The sequence below is a fragment of the Elephas maximus genome, chromosome 21 (genome assembly GCF_024166365.1).
Source record: "Elephas maximus indicus isolate mEleMax1 chromosome 21, mEleMax1 primary haplotype, whole genome shotgun sequence".
NCBI lineage: Eukaryota > Metazoa > Chordata > Mammalia > Proboscidea > Elephantidae > Elephas > Elephas maximus.
Genome location: NC_064839.1, coordinates 38,605,176 through 38,626,591, shown reverse-complemented (window position 1 = coordinate 38,626,591; position 21,416 = coordinate 38,605,176). Strand labels below are relative to the sequence as shown.

Below are 21,416 nucleotides of genomic sequence, written 5' to 3'. Positions count from 1 at the left end.
TGAATTATGTCAAGGCCAATATTCAACATACTTAACAACCAGTACAGAAGGGCACTAGCCAATCACAATAGACAGCCCGAAGAACGAGAATGTCCACTTGTCTGATACAGAGGCCAGGTATCTGCTGTCACCAGATTTCTGTGTCTCAGTTGAATGTCAGAATTATATATGCGTGGTCATGATGTAACTGTTCTTAAGCTGAAACATCTAAGTTTAACTTCCTTCATGTTACTAGGCCAGTTACATTTAGGAAAATGTATGCTTTCTTTAAAAAGAAATTAACTCAGTTTTCTCGGCTCTAGCTTTTTGTTAAAGCTCTGAGTTCAATTCCCTAGCCAAGGTCTTTATCCAAATTGCTCTGCCTCCAAAGAAAAACTTATTTCTAAGTACCTTTGAGTCTGTGCAAAATTCTATGCTTTGAGTTTACGCAGCTTTTCCCAGACTTCTTGGTTTAGAAAAATGTATGTCTCTGGAAATGGTGCTACCCAAGAGCTGACAGTTCCAATTTCATAGGTTCGACACAGTTGAGCACATTCTTGGCTATACTTTGCACACAGCTGATTAGATATCTGCAGCAAACCATCACCAAGAAAGAAAAAAGAGAAAAAGTCATCAAGTTATGGCAATTTTACTTTAGATGAGGAACAACAAGAAGAGCAAAAATCATTTCTGAGTTATTTCATTGCAATCATGTTCTTTTAGCTTCAACCCCTCCCAAATGCACTGCTCCATTTTTTAGTATCTGTGACATATGAAACTTAAAGCTCTAATTCTAAACACCTTATAAATTATGACCACCCTCCCCCAAAAGAATTCTGTTTCAAGTTTTTATTTTTTGAGGTAAGGTTTATTTCTTTTTTTCTACCGTTGCCGTAAAAAAAAAAAAAAAGTATTTATTTTTCAATTAAAGACCAACAAAAGAAAACACCTTTTGGTTATCCCTTAAGAGAAGAAAAGACTCTCCAAATAATCCTGTAATCCCAAACAAGTAATACCAGTGATACTTTTACCTACAATCATGGTCCAAAAAAAAAAAATCATGGTGCAGGCAGTTAAAATCAGTCAAACTTACTATTTTCAACTCAGGCACCTCTGCCTGGAGTAGAAGAGCACCCAGATCAGTGTAGATACCGATTCAGCCAGACCAGAATCCAGTTCCCTAAGGAATACGCAAAATTATGAAACTCAGGGCTTTATGTTTCCCTCCTCTCACTACTTCAAAGGACACCCATAGACAATGTTCACAATACAATGTTAAATAATTTTTTTAAAGCTAGAATTAGAATAAACCAAACGAAACCCATTGCCAAAGAAACCTGTATATGTACTTATGTATACCACACATCTATAGCCACACAGACACATATAGCTATACATATACAGTAAAACCTGAAAAAGTCAGAATTCATGTAAGGAAGAAACCTGTCAGAAAAGGAAAACTCAAATATTTTCCACTAAATGGAGTGATAGAAAAGTGGTAAGACTGCATCTTGTCAAAAGCAGAATACTTGCAAGACCCGGAAAAAGCAAGGCAGTCCCATCAAGTTCCAGCTCTCACAGGTTTCACTGTAATAGAGTAAAAGGGAAAATACTAAAATGCTTACCTCCAGATTTGGTATTACGAATGATTTTTGGTCTATATTTTCCAACTTTTCTACCATAAATTTATACTATATTCTTATTCTTATAATGCAAGGGGGAAAAAGACAACTATTTGGTTTTAAAAAATAGGTCTTTCATACATGAAATATCTAAAATAGGCAAGTATATACAGACCAAAGTTAAAAGTGGTAGCCAGGGGTGGAAGGAGGACTCATTGCTTAGGGGACATAGAGCTTCTGTTAAGGGTGATGGAAAAATCTGGAAATGGATAGGGGTGATGGTTGAACAACATGACGAACATAATTAATGTCACTGAATTATAAGCGAAAAAAATGCTGAAATGGAAAATGTTTTGTTAGATATATATTTACCACAAAAAACAAAACAAGTGGCTCTTTTGCCTGACATATTCTCTTCAAACAGGGCTAGTTCTCACTACAAAAATTAGAGACAAAGTTCTTAAAACAGAAATGACTTGTCAACTCCTTTTCAGCCTAAGAAATGATGCAAGGTCAGTAGGTCTTACTTGGTGGCCTGGATCAAGGTAAACCAAGCCAGGAGCAAGTCACAGAATAGCTCCAGGATCTCCATGGCCTCTAAAAGGAAGTCTTCGCGGATAATGTGCTCCACTTGGATCCGGGCTCGTTCATCCTTCCCAGCAGCCAGATAGTAGGGAATCTTTTTCTGGGCCTGCTTGGCTGCAGCGTTAAGCACCACATATTGAAAAATAAATGAGCAAAAAGGGTTTTGTTTAATCAAAAAGTAAGTTATATAATAGTTTGAAATATTTTTTTTTATAAAAGCAAACAAAGAGACAAAAATATAGTGTATGTGCACAGAAAAAGTTATAAGTATTTGAAGATAGGTCAGTGGTCCCCAGATCAGCGACATCAACCTCAGCTGCGAAATTGTTAGAAATGCAAATTATGGAGCCTCTTCCTGGACATATTGAAACAGAAACTCCAGGTTTTGCAGTCCAACAATCTGTTTTCACAAGACTTCCCAGGGATTGTGATATCAGTTAAAGCTTGAGAATCACTGCTCTAGGTGGTAGTTTAGTTGATGATGTTTGTTTTCCTTTTTCAGCTTATCTTAATATCCTAAAATGTTCCATACCCAGAAACCCAGTGAACATCTATTGCTTTTGTAACGAAAATATTAGTTATTTTAAAATAAAGGTATGTATAGTGCTTTGCATTTTTAAAAATGTCCTCATATGTACAATTCATTTGATCTTCTTAGCACCTGTGTAAGGTTTGTATCCTCGCTTGCACTTTATAGCAGAGAAAACCGAGGCTCTGAAAGGCTAGATGGCTTGTCACAGTCACATGATTAAGAGTAAGTGATTAAATTGGAACCGAAGGCCAAATCTTCAGGCTGTAAATTCCTATGATTTTTCACCATACCATGCCATAGAAAGAACAAGTATTGTCATGTAGAAGTAACAAATGTCCACTATCCTAGGCAAACCCATTGGGACAAGTGAAGTCTTACTATCTCGGGTTATCAACAGATAACTAAGCCTGGGGAAACAGCCTTTTCAACAAGCCATGTAAAACTCCCGAGCCTCCAAATTATATACCAACTGAATGCCATACCCAAAAATTGATGCTCACAATCTAATCATTAATAGACAGAGTCACTTTGTCACTGCAAAATATCTTGACATAAAATTGCATTTGAATCTGAGATAAACAGAGCTCGATGCTTAGAAGGGAACTTGGCCAAGTCCAAAGTAGGAAAATTTTCTTTGCTCTAGACTTCTCAGTGAAAAGAAATCACAGTTGTACTAGACTTGCTTCAGATAAATGCTGAACTGCTGTTACACCAATACTAACGTCAGTAAACATTTTCTGTGTTCCTGTGGTGTAGTCCATGTTACAAATAGAACTTTGGAGTGATAGAAGATCAAATTATCACCTTTTTACAAATAAAGAAATTCAGGTAAGAATTTGCTATAAAATGCAAGTGAGGATGCAAACCTTACACAGGTGCTAAGAGGATCAAATGGAATTGTACCTATGAGAACATTTTTAAATAAGTAAGATATGACTAACCTGGCTTATTGATCTCAAATCACTCAGGCTTGCCATGCTTAAATTTCCTTATTTGTAGAAAGGGGATAGCAATTTCTATCTTGTGTCACGGATTGCCAGGATCAAATAAAAGAACGTAGGAGTATGAAGTTTTTTTTAAATTACAAAGTGTTGTATACACCATTAACGTCATCTTCATTGTTCATGGTAACAACAATGGGTACCACTGGACTTGCCTAAACTTCATTTGTTCAGGGTAGTCTCCTTAGACCCCTATTATGTAAATAATGGCCAAACACCCTCTGCAAGACTTGGCTGCCCAAAAGCAAAAGAATGCCCCAAAATCAATTTGGAAGTTTGAGTAACAACTGTCACCAATAGATTGTGGTAATTCAATAAGGGATACTTACTGAGCACTTAAAGAACTGCTTTTACATGTAATGCTTATTTCACCTTATGTTTCTCATAATCAGAGATCATCAGTTTTTCAGTTTATTGAGAGGTTAATGGCTCATGTGACCACTGGAATGAGGAAAGAGCAAAAGTCAACAGAAAATGTAGGTTGGACTTAAAGAAAGAAGATAACATTTGCCAGCCGCAGCCCCCACTCATGGGTGCAATGCTATTTGAGCTGTGCCACCTGATAGATGGAAAAGCATTTTTTGCATTTGAAAAAAGGTAAGGAAGCCCTTCCAGAAAAATTTGCCAGGGAGCCCAAATTTAATAGCTACTGTACATTTGCAAAGGCTGACTAGATAAAGTCCCTGGCCTCGGTGAAGGGAAGTCCAGTAATCTGGATGTTATTTTACATTTTAAACATTTTCAAACTTTTTAAAATAAACTTTTCATTTTGAGGTAACTGCCGATTTATGTGCAGTTGTAAAAAGAATACAGAGATCCTATTTACCCTTTACCCAGTTTTCCCCAGTGATAACATTTTGCAAAACTGTCGTACAATATCACAACCAGTATATTGATGCAGATACAGTCAAGATACAGAACAGACTTCAGAAATAAAAATTACTTGATTACCATAATAATCATTGCCACATTTCTCTGAGTCTGAAATAGGTCTTTAAATTCCCAAATTGCTAAGTAAAGCCTTAGGAGATACATGGTCTCAGGGATTGCATCGCTAGATGATCTGAGAAGCAGTTTGCTGTGCTGCCTGCAGTATTTACTCACTTTTTTTTTTTTTCAGGGAGTTTTAGGTGACTGGCAACCAGCTGCAAGTGGACCTGAAGACAATCAGCTTTGAAGCCACTGCTGAACATGATTTCACCACAACTCTGAGAATTACTACTGTAGATAAACAGCAACTCACAAATCACCTTGCCAAGCAAGTTTCCCAGAGAAAGAGAGAGTTATCAGTGTCTCAGGGGAGGAGGCATTCCAATCTTTCCACATCCACTTTATTCATTCAACAAACCCCAGGTAAGGAATTCCTGGCTACTCAGCAATGGCTTGAACGCACCTGTTTTTCTGTGGACCAGTTCTCCAGGTGTGACTCTTCCCATTCAAATAAGGGCTATATTTCAGTCAGCAATTTCAATCCTCAGTGTTTTTACTGCAACTTTTGATAATTCTACAGGAAGTTTGGGACAAAAATGAAAGTCTTTGGCAAGTGTCTGAGGAAGTAGACAAGGGAGGGACATCCCCTTCCCCGAAGGAAGTATTAGCCACTTTTGGGGGAATTACAAGACTCCTTTGAAATAAAATACTAATGAGTTTAAGAGGGAAAGCTCTGCTGGAACATGGACAGGTCACATAACATCAAAGGTGGGAATGAGGACACAGCATCATCCAGAGAAGTAAATAAAATAGAAGGTTGAAAATTGCATATTTTTGCATTGGACATTTTAGAAATGCTTTTGAAAAATAAGCCATTACCAGGCACCAACACTTCTCCAGGCAAAGCTAAATTCACAAAAGTATTTCCATAATTTCAATGTATGTTTGGGATTAGTTGTTTCTGTCATTGGTATCTAAAGGTAAGTCACCTTTATACGCTGAAGCATACAAGCAGGAACACGTGACAGTACAAAAAAAGCCACCTACCTCTCTTAAAAAAAAAAATTTTTTTTTTTTTTTACCTCTCTTATGACACACATAGGTTTCTGAGTTATCAGCACTTCTCTCTGGTTTTATCCTTTTAACCTCAAAAAGAGTTGAGATGGTTGTCTAAGCTTCCACAGTCTGTATTACAGGTCTACAAATTAGACCAAGGAGGAACTGGGCAATGCAGAGAGCTGGTTTGACGCTCCTGCCTGCTTAAGGAGAATAACCAGCACAGCAGGGTTTGTATTTTGTTTCTTTCTTCCAAAGAAGTAGCTCAAGCTCTCCCATGAAAAAAATTCAATCTGTGCCAAACGAAGGATTTCAATAGGAATCCAGGGAAAAGGGTGGAGACAACAGATTAAAGCTTAAATTTTGAGCGTCAACTATCTTTAAAAATCTCTTTTCACTTTATCAGTTCTTACAACTCAGTGGAAGAAAAACTCAGTCGAAGAAAATGAAAGGCTTTCAGATAAGATTGAAAATATATACTTAACAAATGGGGAAAAATACAGGATTGAAATGAGGAAATGGGAGCAAGAGAATTAGGAAGGAAAGTCTCCCAACTTGGCATATCTTTGTGAAGTTTCAGTCAATAATTATTTATTGAGCCTGTTACAGTGTACAAGACCCTGGGCTTACTTAATACAAGTAACTTAAATATTCAGAGAATATTCCAGATTTTTGAAGAAATAACTTGTTTTAGTTTCATAAATCTAAAAAACTGTATTAGTTAACTTATCCCTAATGTTCCTGTCAAACTACAGAGCTTCCTACGTCAAGATGTAGAACCAAAGAAATGATGACTGCTTGGAGGAGTTAAACATTCTAGAATAAGATAGTAAACTATGACCCACCCTTCTGGAACTGCAGCACCAAACCAGAAAATTACCTATGTTTCACCAATCAGAACATCCTGGTTTTTAAACAGACACGCCTTTTCACTACATCATTATGCTAATACTGGTAGCTAAAAAACTTTTTTTCCTGTCATCTACCTGTGTCTACTTTTTCAATTTTGTACATATCTTAATCTGGGAGAAATTGGCTATCTTGAGTGCACCTGGTTGGTCCAAGAGTCTGTATCTTGGCGGTTTTAATGCCAGTTTAGTGAGCTAGCAAAGAACTAGAAACCAGAATGCCAAACCAAAAAAAAAATTACCCAACCCGTTGCCATCAATTCCAACTCATAGTGGCCCTATAGCACAGAGTGGGAACGCCCCACAGGGTTTCCAGAGAGCACCGGGTGCATTCAAACTGCCAAGCTACAGGGTTAGCAGCCATAGCTCTTAACCACTACTCCATCAGGGCTTCCAGAATGCCAGTTAGTGCTAAAACGCATTCACTGAGTGACCACAGGATTTCCTCCTTGGCTAAACTGAGAGAGGAGGAGACTGTAGTGAAGGATAATATTAATATTCACAAAACAAAACCCTCTGCTGATTTAGATGGCTACAGAACAGTAACATCACTGTTTTGCCCACTTGTGTGGGATGTGTGAATGTGTGTGGGGGGTAGTGTTCAGTAATTTTGAAGATCCTGTGTGCCCATTCTAGGTACGAAAATATCAAAATTGAGGTCTAAGGATTCCATAGAAGGAATCTTAGGGATCATATACTTTCTTGGTATTTTAACTTTTTTATTTTTCTGAGGTAATATATCCTCGTAAAAAAAAAAAAAAAAATCAGCGATAACATATGCTGATCTTGTGACCACCATCCAATCTCACTTCCAACCCAGAGGAAATCAATGTATCCTTTTACTCCTTTTCTGCAAATATAATGTTATGTGTTTTTTAACATTAAATAAATACCACACTGCACATATTTGCCTATTTTTTCACTTAACAAATGTTTGGAGTTCTCTTCTATCTACATTTTACACCAACCCCTTTATCCAGTTCAAACTCCGCATTTTGCAGAAGTGGAAAACCAGCCTAAAGTGTAGAAATGGCTTTTCCAAGATCAGGCAGCAACAGAGTAGGGATCCCAGCCCAGTCAATACTTTTTAAACAAACAAAAATTAATTATTATTTACTAAGTAGAGCCTGTATTTAGTAAATAACCTGCAGAAACTGAAAGGAAAAATTTCACTCAAAATCCAATCTCGTCAATAATCAAATTTATTTTTTTCTCGGTTTATTTTAGTTTTTGTCCATATGCATAACTACTTCCTTTTTACAAAGTTAAACCAAAGCACAAATTGGCGTTCTTTTTTTTCCACTTAAATTAACCGGATTTTCATGTTACTATGAAGTCGCACCACCTAATCTGTGATGAATAGTGACCTAACATTTCATGGAGTAGTTCAACCCTCTTCCCACTAAATCAAGCTGCTTCCCTCTGTACTAAACCCCTTCGTCTCACTCCCCGCTAATTTTCAGGTCTCCTATTACAAGCTCCACCTGTCCACTCTTCTGTCCCCACTTATGTCCAATTCTAAACTTTTAAGAGTTACCATCTCCACCCTGGGTCTCCAGTGAGGGGGTCTCCCTACTCTCCAGGGCCTGGGCCGCCTCGGTGTTGCCCAAAGTTCCCAAGAGGAAGCTACGTGAGTCAAGCCCGGGAAGTCCAGGAAACAGGGGTCGCTGGTGGCCACGCCTCAGGCCTCTGTTTGAGGATCTCCCGAATTTAAGGGAGGGGAGATTGCGAGGTCATTGGTGGGTACGGTAAGGCGACCAGGCACCCTATTCATGTGACCCGGTGCCAGCCAGAAAAAAAAAAAAAGAAAAAACCCAGTGCCATCGAGTCGATTCCGGAGGGAGTGCGCTTTCCCACCAGAAGAGGCGCCGTGGGCGAGGGGCAGGTGGCCAACCTCCACCTTCAGGGGAGTCCCGGGCGTCGCTCCCTAGCCCGGACCATGACGGGATCTTTTCGCGCCGGTGCGGGACGCGTGACGCCATCTCCCGGCGCCCGGCGAGCGGGGGGAGGCGCTGGGTGTGGGGCGGCTCCCGGGCCGGGGATGGCGGCGGCCGCGGCTGCGGCGGCTCCGGGACGCGAGGGAGGAGCCCGGGGAGCGCCGTGAGATGGGCCGGTGAGTGTCGTCGGGCATTGGGGCAGTCTGGCCGGCCTCGCTAAGTTCAGGCCTGAGCTCGGAGCTCCGGAGGAAGTGGTCCCCCAGAGCCTGTTGCCCCACTGGGTTGGGGCCCGAGAACCGCGAACAGAGGGAGCGAAAGAGGCCGCGCCAAGACCCCCGCGCATTTTTCTCCAGCCTGGCCTGGAAGGGGGCCTCAGGCCCCGGCGCCGCCGCGGCTGAGTCCCTGCGGGCCGGTGTCCGAGTCCGCGGGGCGGGAAGGGGCCCCCAAACAAGGAAGCGCCGCCTGCGGGGCCTCGCCCCTGCTCCCTCTCTGCTTGAAGGGTCGACTCCCACTCTCTAAACTCAGAATTCCTAATTTTAGGCCCTACCCTTGTTAGAATTGAGATGGCGGGTTCTCAGGGAGCCATAACCCTAGTCTCTTCCAAGCTTCTCCCTGTCTTTCGGGTGTACCCCTTGCCCTCCGTGAATTCGGATTTGGAGCTGGGTTCTACCTATTGATTTCAACCCCAGCGTGATGGGGAGCTTCGTTCTGGGCTCTCTTGGCAGCTGCCCAGAACGGTCTCCTGACCCGTTAGCTCAGTTGGGGTCACAAGATATGTCTTCTCCAGAAGAAATTCTCATTGAGCTGTTCCAGAGGCCAAGGTCAGCTTCCGAAGTGTGCTTTGCGTTGTGGGAACCCGGCGCACAAGCTTGCCTCTTTGTTGTCATTCCCGCAGACCTTTTGCCTCTTTCAGTCATTTTATTAGCCCGTGTTTGCTAATCCCTCAAGGGTCTAGAGACAGGTTTTCTTTAATGGTTTGGTTACAAGAGACAAGGATCATTCTGGGATTGAAGATGTGAATCTAACTTCTGTTAGGAGTGGAGGAGAAAGCTGCTTTTCAATTACTGGAACTGCTGGAAGAGAAAGGGATGCATGACTTGTTACCGCTGTGTAATTTGTGTTTATGAAACTAGGAATTTGTCTTTACACCTTGTTTTCCTATCTCTTCACCTTTTCTGTACTTCCTCATCTTGCCTGTCTTAAGAGAAATGTGTACGGAACATTCCAGGCCCATATAACGTGCCTTCAGTTTGGACTGAGACTTGCAGTATTCTGTAGGACTTGGACGGGGCAGCCGAAAGTTTCTCGAGAGTACACATCCGTACTGCTTTCTCTGTCTTCAGATGTTAAGGCTCCTGTTCTGTGCTTGACATCTCTGGCATGTGTAGATTGAGGTGTCGATAGTTGAATGGTTCTTCTGTTTCCCCATTGTTAGCTACTTGAAGACCAGGGTGACATTTTCGTTTTCTGTCACACTCGATTCAGCACTTGCTACAAAGTTGTCACTCAGAACATTTTACACACACACATACTGGAGCCAATTTTTTTGGCCTGAAATTCTGTTAATAAGGCTTCCTCTTGAGTGACTCCCCTTGAGTGACTCCCCCCTTGACCTCTTTTTCTGCCCCAGAAACATAAATAATTGTTCTTCTTCCTTGTAGTGCTGCTTTTCTCATTTAAAACCCCCCACATCTGTGTTTTCATGGTGCTAAGTAAGGGCAAAGTCCATGAAGTTGATTTTTTTTTTCCTGCTTTCCATTGTTCACAGGGGAACAATGTTGAGTCTTTTCCATTTATTTGTAGATTTAACTGAAATTGGGATTGGAAGTAAATTTAACCTTGGGGAATTGGCATGGATAGAGAATGAAAAAAATGGTGTTAAGAAAAACAATGAAATTTGACACATGGAAATTTTTTTTCCAGGAATATCTTCCTTCAAATTACAGCTTCAGACATGGCTTTTTTTTTTTTCTTTTCTTTTCTATTTAACTGCCTGGGAACTCTGGATAAATGTGCAGTTACCTCTGGAGAAGAGGGTGAGGCAAGGACTTGTGGACTTCAATGTCTTTGTGGCTTTGAAATTACCTTTCATGACCCTGGGGAGGGTCAGAGGTCAGGCTCCTGCTTATTTCATCCATATTTCTGCCTTCTAGGCTCCCAAGCCAACCGGGAGGAGACTGCTTCTTACTACAGCTGCTCAGAAGCACCACTGGAAGCTCAGGTAATGCAGGTACTTTGGATTCCTTGTTACACAGAAACATCTGGGATGCAACAGTAGGAAAACAGAACAGAGTATAATACAGAAATCTCTCTTCAGATCCAGAGAGTTGAAGTCTGATTGGAAGAAATAGGTGACTAAGTTCATGTGCATTGAACTGTTCAGACAGAAAAGATGCTGTCTGGCAGTGGACAGAAGCATTTTTGAAAGGTGACTATAACGGTGGGGGAGGGGAGTAAGAACTTTTTTACGAATCACACAGACCTAAGATAGGAATAAACAGGCATGTTTGGAGGAATGGAGCCAGAATTTTAGGAAGTGATGTGTAGAGCAGATCTGTAATGGAAAAGGAACCACTGGCAAAAGAAAACACAAAGGAAAAAAGAAGGCACGTTGAAAGTGGTTAGTGAGAAGAAAAGAGGTTCTTGCCAGCCTAGGGAATAAGAGGCCTATATGAAATCAGAAGAGTTTTGCTGTTCTTTGAGGAGGAGGAGAAACAAATAAGTTTTACAGCAAGCTGGTAACAGGCACTCTCCCCATAAGGGCCCAGGTTTGAATGTGGTATTTTGTGAAGCAAAGAGGATACTAGATTTCATAACATTTTTAGGGAGCAAGGTTTTTTTTAAAAAAGACACAAGCAGACCCCAGGACTTAGTGATACTCAAGGTAGTCCTTGAGGTAGTAGTGATAAGAGGCAAAGGAGGAAGAGAGTTTAGGCTTTGGGGGGTGGGGGTAGAGTTAGGTGAGATCATAATCCAAATTAGGCTGGGGAGAGGAAACAAGGATGAGGTCATATGCTCAGGGAAAGAAGATGGCACATTAGTCTTTGGTAGCAAAAAGAAGAGAAACTTCAGGAAAAAGAGCCAGCAGCAAAGACCATGTGTTCAAATTGCCCTTAAGGGAGAGGCTGAGAAGAGTCATGGTTCTCCTCAGAGGCATGACTAATCATGAAGCTGTTGGTCTCTCTGTGGTTGTAGAGCCCACAGGTTATTTATGCATCATCAAATGCTTGTCCTTGTATCCCTTGGTGCTTTGTGGTTTCTCTGACTATTTCTTTCATGTCCTAGGCTGGATGAGTTGGGGGGAACATCCGTATCTGTCCCTTTCTCATAACTCCTTTTTTCCACCTGTCCCCTTTGTTGCATCTTCCTCTATGGGCACAATTCCTGCTATTATGATTCACCCCTAGGTTACTTTTTTTTTTTTGCCTCTGATTTGTTCCCTAGCAGATGTGGGCACCCCAGCCAGCAGCAGAAAGGGGTGCAGGGAAGCCACAAAGAAGCCCCTTCTGATGCCTCAAGGAGCAAGCCGACCCCTTCCAGGCTCTAGGAACACCACAAAGCAATATGAAACCTGTTCATGAGAGGAGTCAGGAATGCCTTCCACCAAAGAAACGAGACCTCCCCGTGACCAGCGAGGATATGGGGAGAACTACCAGCTGCTCAACTAACCACACACCCTCCAGTGATGCTTCTGAATGGTCCCGAGGGGTTGTGGTGGCCGGGCAGAGCCAGGCAGGAGCCAGAGTTGGCCTGGGGGGTGATGGAGCTGAGGCCATCACTGGTCTGACGGTGGACCAGTATGGCATGGTGTATAAGGTGGCTATGCCACCTGCCACCTTCTCACCAACTGGCCTCCCATCCGTGGTGAACATGAGCCCCTTGCCCTCCACGTTCAATGTAGCGTCTTCACTGATTCAACATCCAGGAATCCACTATCCCCCAATCCACTATGCTCAGCTTCCGTCCACCTCTCTGCAGTTTATTGGGTCTCCTTATAGCCTCCCCTATGCCGTGCCACCTAATTTCCTACCGAGTCCCCTCCTTTCTCCTTCTGCCAACCTTGCCACCTCTCACCTTCCTCACTTTGTGCCATATGCCTCACTCCTGGCAGAAGGAGCCACCCCTCCACCCCAGGCTTCGTCCCCAGCCCACTCATTCAGCAAAGCCCCCTCTGCTGCCTCCCCACCTGGGCAGTTGCCACATCACTCAAGTACTCAGCCACTGGACCTTGCTGCAGGTCGGATGCCCATTTATTATCAGATGTCCAGGCTGCCTGCTGGGTATACCTTGCATGAAACCCCACCAGCAGGTGCCAGCCCAGTTCTTACCCCTCAGGAGGGCCAGTCTGCTCTGGAAGCAGCTGCTGCCAATGGAGGACAGAGACAGCGAGAGCGAGATTTAGCAAGACGGGAAAGTGAAGCCCTTGACTCCCCCAACAGCAAGGGCGAAGGCCAGGGACTGGTGCCAGTGGTGGAATGTGTGGTGGATGGACAGTTGTTTTCAGGTTCTCAGACTCCACGGGTGGAGGTGATGGTGCCAGCACACCGGGGGACTCCAGATACTGACCTCGAGGTCCAGCGGGTGGTTGGCGCTTTAGCTTCTCAGGACTATCGTGTGGTGGCAGCTCAGAGGAAGGGTGAACCTAGCCCCCTCAACCTGTCCCATCATACCCCTGACCATCAGGGTGAGGGGCAAGGGTCAGCCAAGAACCCAGCAGAGATGGTAGAAAAAAATCAGGCTCGAGGCTTCTACTCTCAATCCCATCAGGAACTGATGAAACAGAGACCTTTACCCAAAGCAATGGTTGTAGCCAATGGCAACCTGGTGTCCACTGGAACTGATCCAGGCCTGCTGCCCATGGGCTCAGAGATCCTGGTGGCTTCAAGTCTGGACATGCAGGCCAGAGCCACCTTCCCAGATAAGGAGCCAACGCCACCCCCCATTACCTCCTCCCACTTGCCCTCCCATTTCATGAAAGGCGCCATCATCCAGCTGGCCACGGGGGAGCTGAAGCGGGTGGAGGACCTCCAGACCCAGGATTTTGTGCGCAGTGCCGAAGTGAGCGGGGGGCTGAAGATTGACTCTAGCACAGTTGTGGACATTCAGGAGAGCCAGTGGCCTGGATTTGTCATGCTGCATTTTGTGGTTGGGGAGCAGCAGAGCAAAGTGAGCATCGAGGTGCCACCCGAGCACCCCTTCTTTGTGTATGGCCAGGGTTGGTCCTCCTGCAGCCCTGGGCGGACTGCACAGCTCTTCTCTCTGCCCTGCCATCGGCTACAGGTGGGAGATGTCTGCATCTCTATCAGTTTACAGAGCTTGAACAGTAACTCAGTTTCTCAGGCCAGCTGTGCTCCCCCAGGCCAGCTGGGTCCCCCCCGAGAAAGGCCTGAGAGGACAGTCTTGGGACCCAGAGAACTATGTGACAGTGAGGGGAAAAACCAGCTGTCAGGAGAGGGTTCCTGTGTGGTAGAGCCCACCCAGCCTGAGCCTGGTGCTCAGGCCTGCTGGCCAGCCCCAGGCTTCCAAAGATACAGCATGCAAGGGGAGGAGGCACGGGCCACCCTGCTCCGTCCCTCTTTCATTCCACAGGAGGTGAAGCTGTCCATTGAAGGGCGTTCCAATGCAGGAAAGTGAACCTCTTTCCCAGACCAGGACTGGGGCTTTTCCTCAGAGCTGAGCCTCACCTTGAGTAGGCAGAGGATTTGCACACTCCAAGCAGGGAATGGCTCTCTTGGCAGTGAGATCTGGGGGCAGGGGAGGAGTGAAGGCAGCCTTCCAAGGCAGGGCCTGCTGCTCATTACCCCATGGCATCCTTTCAGGACAGCCTCAGAGGGTATCGTGATGGGGAGCAGCAGGCCTGGGCCAAGAAAGGAAAGGGGTGCGCAGGATAAGAAACATTCCAAATATCAGAGCCTCCTTCTTTTCCTCCCCATCCCTAGCTCCTGCAAGGGAAAGGTCCAGGCTTTGGGAGCAGGTGGCAGAGGGAGGGAGCAAAGAAAGAGCCAAAAATGATCCACAGCTTATAGTAGCAGTTAAACTGTCTGAAGTTTATTTCTTTTCTTTTTTGTGATGGGAGGGTGGGAGGCCCCACAGTTGGAAATAAGGGGGTACCCACCCAGAACCCTTCTTTTGAGAGATGTGCACTTTAAAGGGTAATTTTGTTACAGATGTCTATGGCTGGGTTTGTGGGCATGGAGCACTCTCCTTTACAGGACTGATTGATCCTCTGCTTCAGCCCTTCCCCATCTCTCACCATTCTTCCCACAAGGCTTCTAGCAACTTGGGGGTCAGGGGAGAGATAAGCCTCTGCAGGGTTTAGAATGAAGTCTTGCCTTGCTGGGGACCCCGTCAGGGAGCTTTGGTAGAAAGACCTGATGGCTAGGCTGACCGGTTCTAGGCAGGGCCTCTGGGAAGTTAGCTGACCTAACAAAGCTTCTACTCGGCATGCCTGACTTGCTTCGAAATTTCATTGATTCTAGTAATGGTGACTTTTGAAAGAACCAGTGGACCCTTTTCCCCAGGCACCTACACCCCACCTTTGTCTGTCTCTGTTGTGCCTAAGTGCCTGCGCTGCCCCCACCCTTCTGCTGCCCTAACCTCCTTGCATGGTATCTTGACCTGGGCCTAATTTCTAGCTGCACTGCTCTTCCCCTCTGCAAAGTTGGCTTGTTCACTCTGACCAAGATCTCTAGTTTTTCCTATGTAGGGGTCTCTCTGGTTTCCCCTTCATGTATATCCTCTATTTTTAAACACTCAGAAAGAATCATGTCCCCTCCTCTTCTGCTCCTGAGCAGCTTGGTGGAGAAACAAGGGAACCATGCCCTGGGTCAGGGCACGTACTCTTGGCTGGGCAATGCCCATGCTAGTATTCTTACACAGCCCCTCCCGTCTTATTCCACTGCCTCTCCTAGCAATCAGGCTTCTCCAGGCCATTCCCTCCCACAGCCCGCTCTAAGGTTCTTGGATAGTCTTGATAACATTTCAATGTCTGAAGTCCCTTCGACTTCATTTTGTGGTAGAGTATTACTCTGTGAATAGCATTTTCGATCTTATTTGCTTCTCTCTCCCTGTCTTAAGCCCACATTTTCTTCACAACTTTTGGCATCAGCTTGGACAGTGGAATTCCACTGGGTATTGGGAATTAGGCCCCCTACCAACTTTCAGGTGGGTGAGTGGTTTTTTGTTTTTTTGTGGGTCTTTAGACTCTTGAAGGCAACTCAGGGTATTGTCCACCCAGCTCTTTGGTTAGGCTTCTCCCAGGGTATGGATCCTGGTATTTCCTTTATAGATGTATTTGGACTGGCTGAGGCCTGACGTATAATTAGGAATCCCAAACCTCTGAGGTCTGATCTCTGTCAATGACTTCAGGCAAGTCTTGTGACCTCTCACTCTTTCACTTCCTCCCCAGCTGCCAAATGGGGATGAATAATCTTACCTACCTCCTGGGGGGAGGGGGAGTTCTGAGAATGGAGTCATTCTTAGTGTTCAGGTGCTAAAGGTTGTTCTCCTGGGGGAACAGAGTGACTGAAACGGGCTCGTTTGCTACAAGCCCTACACTCCAGTGTTTCATTCCTTGAGAGCAGTTACCTGGTCAGTCAGCTTTTGTAGCCCCATCCAAAAGAAACTGTTGACCTGACCGTGATTTCTTAAGGCTCCGGTTCAATCAGAACCAAACACCAACGTTTGTCTGGTAAACACTCAACCTTGTACTGCGTTTGGGATCATGTCCTTTCTCTTCTCTTTCCCCATTCTCTGAATGCTGCTTTCTCTGGTTCATTTCCCACAATGTGGGGCTTTGGGGTTGTCTTGAGGAATCCTCTCAGATGGCAGCCTGGGCAGCTCATTCGTAGGGATTATTGTATGCATGGGTTTCTCAGAAGCACCCTTCCTCATAGAAGGCTCATCAACTGAATCTAGTGACATGTACACAGTAGACAAGAAATGTCCATCAAGGACCACCAACTGAGCTTCCTCCTGCGGGAACATTGGGAGCAAACCTTGATCTAGCCAGATCTAGGCCAAGTAGTTTAAAAAAAAAAAACAAAAGCCGTTCACTTGGGTTAGATGTGACTTCCCAGGCTGGTAACTGCCACTTGATCCTGGAGAGAGAAATTCTTATGGACCTTGGCAAGTTTGGCCCTGACCTTTCTGCTGCTGTTCCTTTTCTGTCTCTTCCTGGTGAAGCAATACCAGCAGCTCCCTTAGTGCTGTGCCATGTATGAGTAATATGTTAATACTTGATTTTGCTGAGCTGCAGAAGTGTCTTTCATAAAGTATGGTCTCCCAGGAAAAGAAACTGTGCTTTAAATATTGGTCAGAGCTGTGGCATTCCCCTTGCCTTTTCCCTATGGTTCAGTCTTTTCTTCCAGGCATGAGAAATAAAAGTACCCTGTGGTATGTCCATTCTTCCTTATAGGAATTTCTTAAGTTTGCAAGAGATATAAGTGGTTTTGACAGAGTGAGCATTTTAGTGGGAAGTTGTCAGCTTTCTAGGAAGGGGCAGTTGAAGGAGGAGGCCACAATCAGTCCCTTGTAGGTGGCAAGATATTCCCAAAGCTTATGGATAGAAAGGAGGACTGCTGACTGGTGCTGTACAGAAATGCCTATACCAGTTTAGAAGAAGGGGGAACCAGTTAAAGGAGGGAGTGATACATCTAAATCTTAGATAATCGTTCCTATCAAGATTAGTGTACCCGAGGAAGGTGGAGTGGGAGGGAAGAGGCTCCAGCAGACCTGGACTGACCCTTCTACATTCTTGGTCCCAGCTGGTCATAACTCCAAGGGCTTTGGTCTGTGCTGCTTTGCCACTGCTGCCATCTGCTCACTTCATGCTTGCTGCCCTTTATAGCTCCCTGTCCTTCCAGGTCTTTGGCCATATAGATTAAATCCAGGCATCCTGTCCATTCTTACCTGTGTTCTGCGTTACTTTATAGCAAAATCATGTTAAAGTGGGATAGTATGAAATGCTGCTGGTGGAATGGTGAATCCAAAGGGATATGACTTCAGTGCTTGTCAGGAGCCCTTTGGCTCCAAATATCCCAACTATCTTGAGGGAGAAACAAGCAGGTCCTAATAGTGGATGTTTTCTGTTGTATTTTCTTTCTTTTGTGGTATCTTGTATCCTGTTTTAAAAAAATAGATGAGGGGGAACCAGGTTAGGGCCTGTGCCAGCATCCCAGGGAGGTTCATCTAGCTCCAGTTATGTGGATTCTTGGGTTGAAGAGAGTTTGGAGTTTGGCTGGAGTAGTCTCTCAAGTGGGTTTCAGTTTTTTTTTTTTTTTTTTTAACCAATGGACATCATAGGAAACCTAGGGGAAGCACAGGGTCGTGGTGTGATTTAAACCTGCAACAGGCAGGCATACTGAAAAGAGTTGCTTGATCACACTGGAGACGAAGGGTAGACATGGGTTGACTGGGAAAGGGCCTTGATCCATTGGAGTAAAAATAACCTAATCAATTGGCCACGGAAAATTAGGTCATAGTATTATAGGGTAAATAGGGGAAGAGGCCAAGTTTTAGACTAAGCTACAATACTTTACAGATGGGAAAAAGTGTACACTACAGTTGAAGAGCTGAACCATACTAAGTTGGATGTCGGTCAGGAATCTACTAGCCCTTTGCTAGGAAATCTTTACCCTCCAGCTTCCCTGGGGTAGGGGAGGTCTCCTGCATTATGCAATAATAAAACAAGCAGCTGGGTCTTTGCAGCTGTCAGTTGCTCTTTCAGCTCTAGGATCCATCTTTGGACCAGAGGCCTGGTCTGGGCTGAGATTGACACTGGCCCTTGAGATGCTAGAATTGACTGCACTCTCTCCTTACTTGCAGACTATGCACAGTGCCTGGGGCAGAAGGAGGAGAGATGGTGCAGTTTGCCCTGCTGAGCCTCCCCAGCAGGAACAGTAGTAATAAATGCACTTTTCACACTAAAGTTTTCTTTATTAGTTCTCCTGTTAAGCCTCCATCCTCCCCCAGTAGATTGCAAACTGAAAGTAATCCGAAGGCCATTCAACTGCAAACGCCCAGCAGTGAAGATGGCCTCAAGTTGGGTTCCTGTCTGCAGTGTGTATGGCAGCAGCCCATGTGCCTTTACCTGTTGTCAAACTCGCATTTGTTTCTGTCTTTACGACTGTCGTGGGGACCGAGGTTCTTTAGAGAGACAGAGCTGATGACATAGTGGTTTTACACTCACCCCCTGGACAGGGAGTTTGCACGTAGTTGTGAGCTGTGAGTGGTTAGTGCATTGCTGGTATTGCTGAAGGCAGGGTTGATCTCTCGCTTGCTAGATACTTGTATTGCATTCAAGAGAATCCAGATTGTATTGGGGAAGAGACTGACTGTACTCTTGGCAAACCTGAAGTATTAAAATAAGGCTGTCCCCTACAACCTTCCTAGTAACACAAAGGATCCCTGTAGCCAAAACAGTATATGTTCCAGCTGCAGAGAGCAGACTGCTCTCAGCTTGCACAGCACCTTAGGGGAGGGGAGAATATATAGATAGGGACTGGGGTGGAGAAGGAAGGGTGAGAATGTTGTCATCCAGGTGGCTTTAGTGTCCACAGGAGTAGAGAAGGATGGCACTGGGGAGATCTGGATGGATCTGATTTGTGTAGGAGTTCCCTGTAGATAAATTACTGATCCCCCAACTACTACCCCCAGTATGTAATGGCTGAATTAATATGTAATCATCTGCATTGTATCTAAAGCCTTAGAACTAGTCAGGTGCTCCCCCCACCCAGTACCATTTCTTACCCTCTAATCCTACCTGATCTTTAACAAAGCATTAATAATTCTAAGGATAATCTCTATTTTGTTGTGCTTTTTTGTAACTGTTTTAAATAAATCAATTTGTACTGTATATTTGTACTTTTGTGAGATCCTTTTTGCTGTTTTACCATTTAAGTCTCTGTACTTGGCTACACACAGATTGTATTTTTATTGTTAATGCTCTTCTTATGGATACCTGCATTTAACTTGTGGACTATGTAAACACAATATATATCAATATCTATATATCTATCTATATAAACTACTAGCTTTTCCTTTTGGTGTTTGCGCCTTCTTCTAATCCCGGCCTTTGATTATGGCCATTGGGTGGGGGACAGAAACCCTTCATGGTGCCCATTTTCGTGTGGTGAGAGTCGGATAGCTAACCCTAAGCTCAGTGCAGATTGTGTGAGCTAGTCCTGAAGCATGGTCAGTACAGACTGTTGGTGTGCATTTCAGAGCACCAGAAGTCCTTCTGTAGACTAACATACTGCAAAATCAGTCACAAGGACTTGTAGGTGTCCTCACTGTTGGACTTTCCCTCAGTTCTGTTCTTTGCTGGGAGCATCGCCAGAAATTGCAGAAATAACTCAGCTCCAATCATAGCTACTGCTCTAACTTAGAATGTTGGCCACTGGTTAAGTGGTGAAACCCTGAGATACATGGTAGTGACTCAGATACATTTATTGAACACTTACTGTGTGTGCCAGAAACTTAAGTGTTTTATATGTATTAACAGTTCCTGACATTTCCATTTTGTGGATGAAGAAACCAAGACACAGGCTAAATTGCCTAAAGACACACAGCTATTAAATGCCTGGGCAGAGTTTCAAACCCAGGCATCTGGCTCCTCAGCTTGTGTTAATTTAGTTTCTTGTGAAAATTAAATTACAATCCATGTAAAGTGCTCAGAATAATCTCTGGCACATGGTAAGTGCTCAACTATTTTGAAACCTATATATGTAGGGTTTCAATATGGAACTCTGAGAGAAAGACATTTGGACCAATTAAGTATTTGTTTCTTTTAAATGTCTAGTACTAACAAGTTTGTATTCTTCAGAACAGAAATACTGTATTTCAGGTTTCCTGGAATTAACCCTAGTTTGGTGAGTCATTGAACACTATTAAACAGCCTTGAACCTGTGGAGGTCAGAGAGAAGTCCAAGTTTCCTTGTTATGATACTGGAAGAGGTCCACATTCTTGGCATAGTTATTTTTCTGGCAACAATTTAACTAGGGCACTTCCTTCTGGACCTCAAAAGCTATAATTACCTTAACTGTATACAACCCTTGGTGCAGGCTGAGGGAAGCTCTGTGCTTGCTCTGTACTATTACAGAAACTTAGAAATGACCCCAGCTCTTGTCTCTTCCATAGAGCCATACAAACGATTTGCTCCAGCCTTGACCACTTTTGACTTTGAGTTCTCATATCACCTTAATTCTGGGTTTTCCTCAGTGGGTTTTATTGTCTTCTCTTGGATCTGGGGAATAAATGAAAAGATGGGTTACCTTTTCTCTCAAACGTGAGTTCCTTGGTGAAATGGACCTTAATATTGCAGTCATTTCTATGAACATATTCCTAGATGCAGGTGACTTCTGTCTGGGATAGAAATATATTTGACAAACTGAATGCTGCTGGGAAAAGCTGCCAGTACTTTGACTAAAGTACTGCACACTCTTCCTTAGAAAATGCCAGTTATGAAGAAAGGCTTCTACTACAGTAGCCCCTCCTTAACCATGGTTTTGCTTTCCATGGTTTCAGTTACCCAAGGTCAACCTCGGTTCAGAAATGTTAAATGAATATACAGCATGACAAAATCTCACGCTGTCCAGCTCTGTCATTCACATAACTTTTACTACAGTATATCGTTGTAGTTGTTCTATTGTATTAGTTTTTGTTGTTAATCTCTTACTCTGCCTAATTTATAAATTAAACCTTATCATAGGTGTGTGTATATGTAGGACAAATCATAGTATATATAGGGTTCAGTACTATCAGTGGTTTCCGGCATCCACGAGAGGTCTTGGAATGTATCTTCCACGGATAAGGAGGGAACTACTGTACTTCTGAATTTGAAAAATGTAAACTAGATTTAAATAGC

General features: G+C 43.9%; 1 protein-coding gene and 1 long non-coding RNA gene across 6 annotated transcripts; one reads left to right on the top strand and one right to left on the bottom strand.

Moving 5' to 3' along the window:
- Nucleotides 1-481: 481 nt before the first annotated feature.
- Nucleotides 482-2,212, bottom strand: LOC126064777 (uncharacterized). Its single transcript, XR_007514635.1, has 3 exons — nt 2,129-2,212; nt 1,073-1,159; nt 482-569 (listed from the first exon to the last, which is right to left on the bottom strand). It is a non-coding gene; the product is annotated as an uncharacterized LOC126064777 (long non-coding RNA).
- A 6,393-nt stretch (nt 2,213-8,605) lies between these two features.
- ATXN1L (ataxin 1 like) lies at nt 8,606-19,566 on the top strand. Of its 5 annotated transcripts, none has more exons than XM_049864776.1 (3): nt 8,606-8,726; nt 10,704-10,771; nt 11,998-19,566. In XM_049864776.1, exon 3 carries the CDS (start codon nt 12,115-12,117, stop codon nt 14,182-14,184), a length of 2,070 nt encoding a protein of 689 aa, XP_049720733.1. In that variant the 5' UTR covers nt 8,606-8,726; nt 10,704-10,771; nt 11,998-12,114; the 3' UTR covers nt 14,185-19,566. The 5 variants fall into 5 exon arrangements, with proteins under 5 accessions (XP_049720733.1, XP_049720735.1, XP_049720736.1 ...); XM_049864778.1 differs by having other exon boundaries at nt 11,995-19,566; XM_049864779.1 differs by having other exon boundaries at nt 10,704-10,780.
- Nucleotides 19,567-21,416: the final 1,850 nt, after the last annotated feature.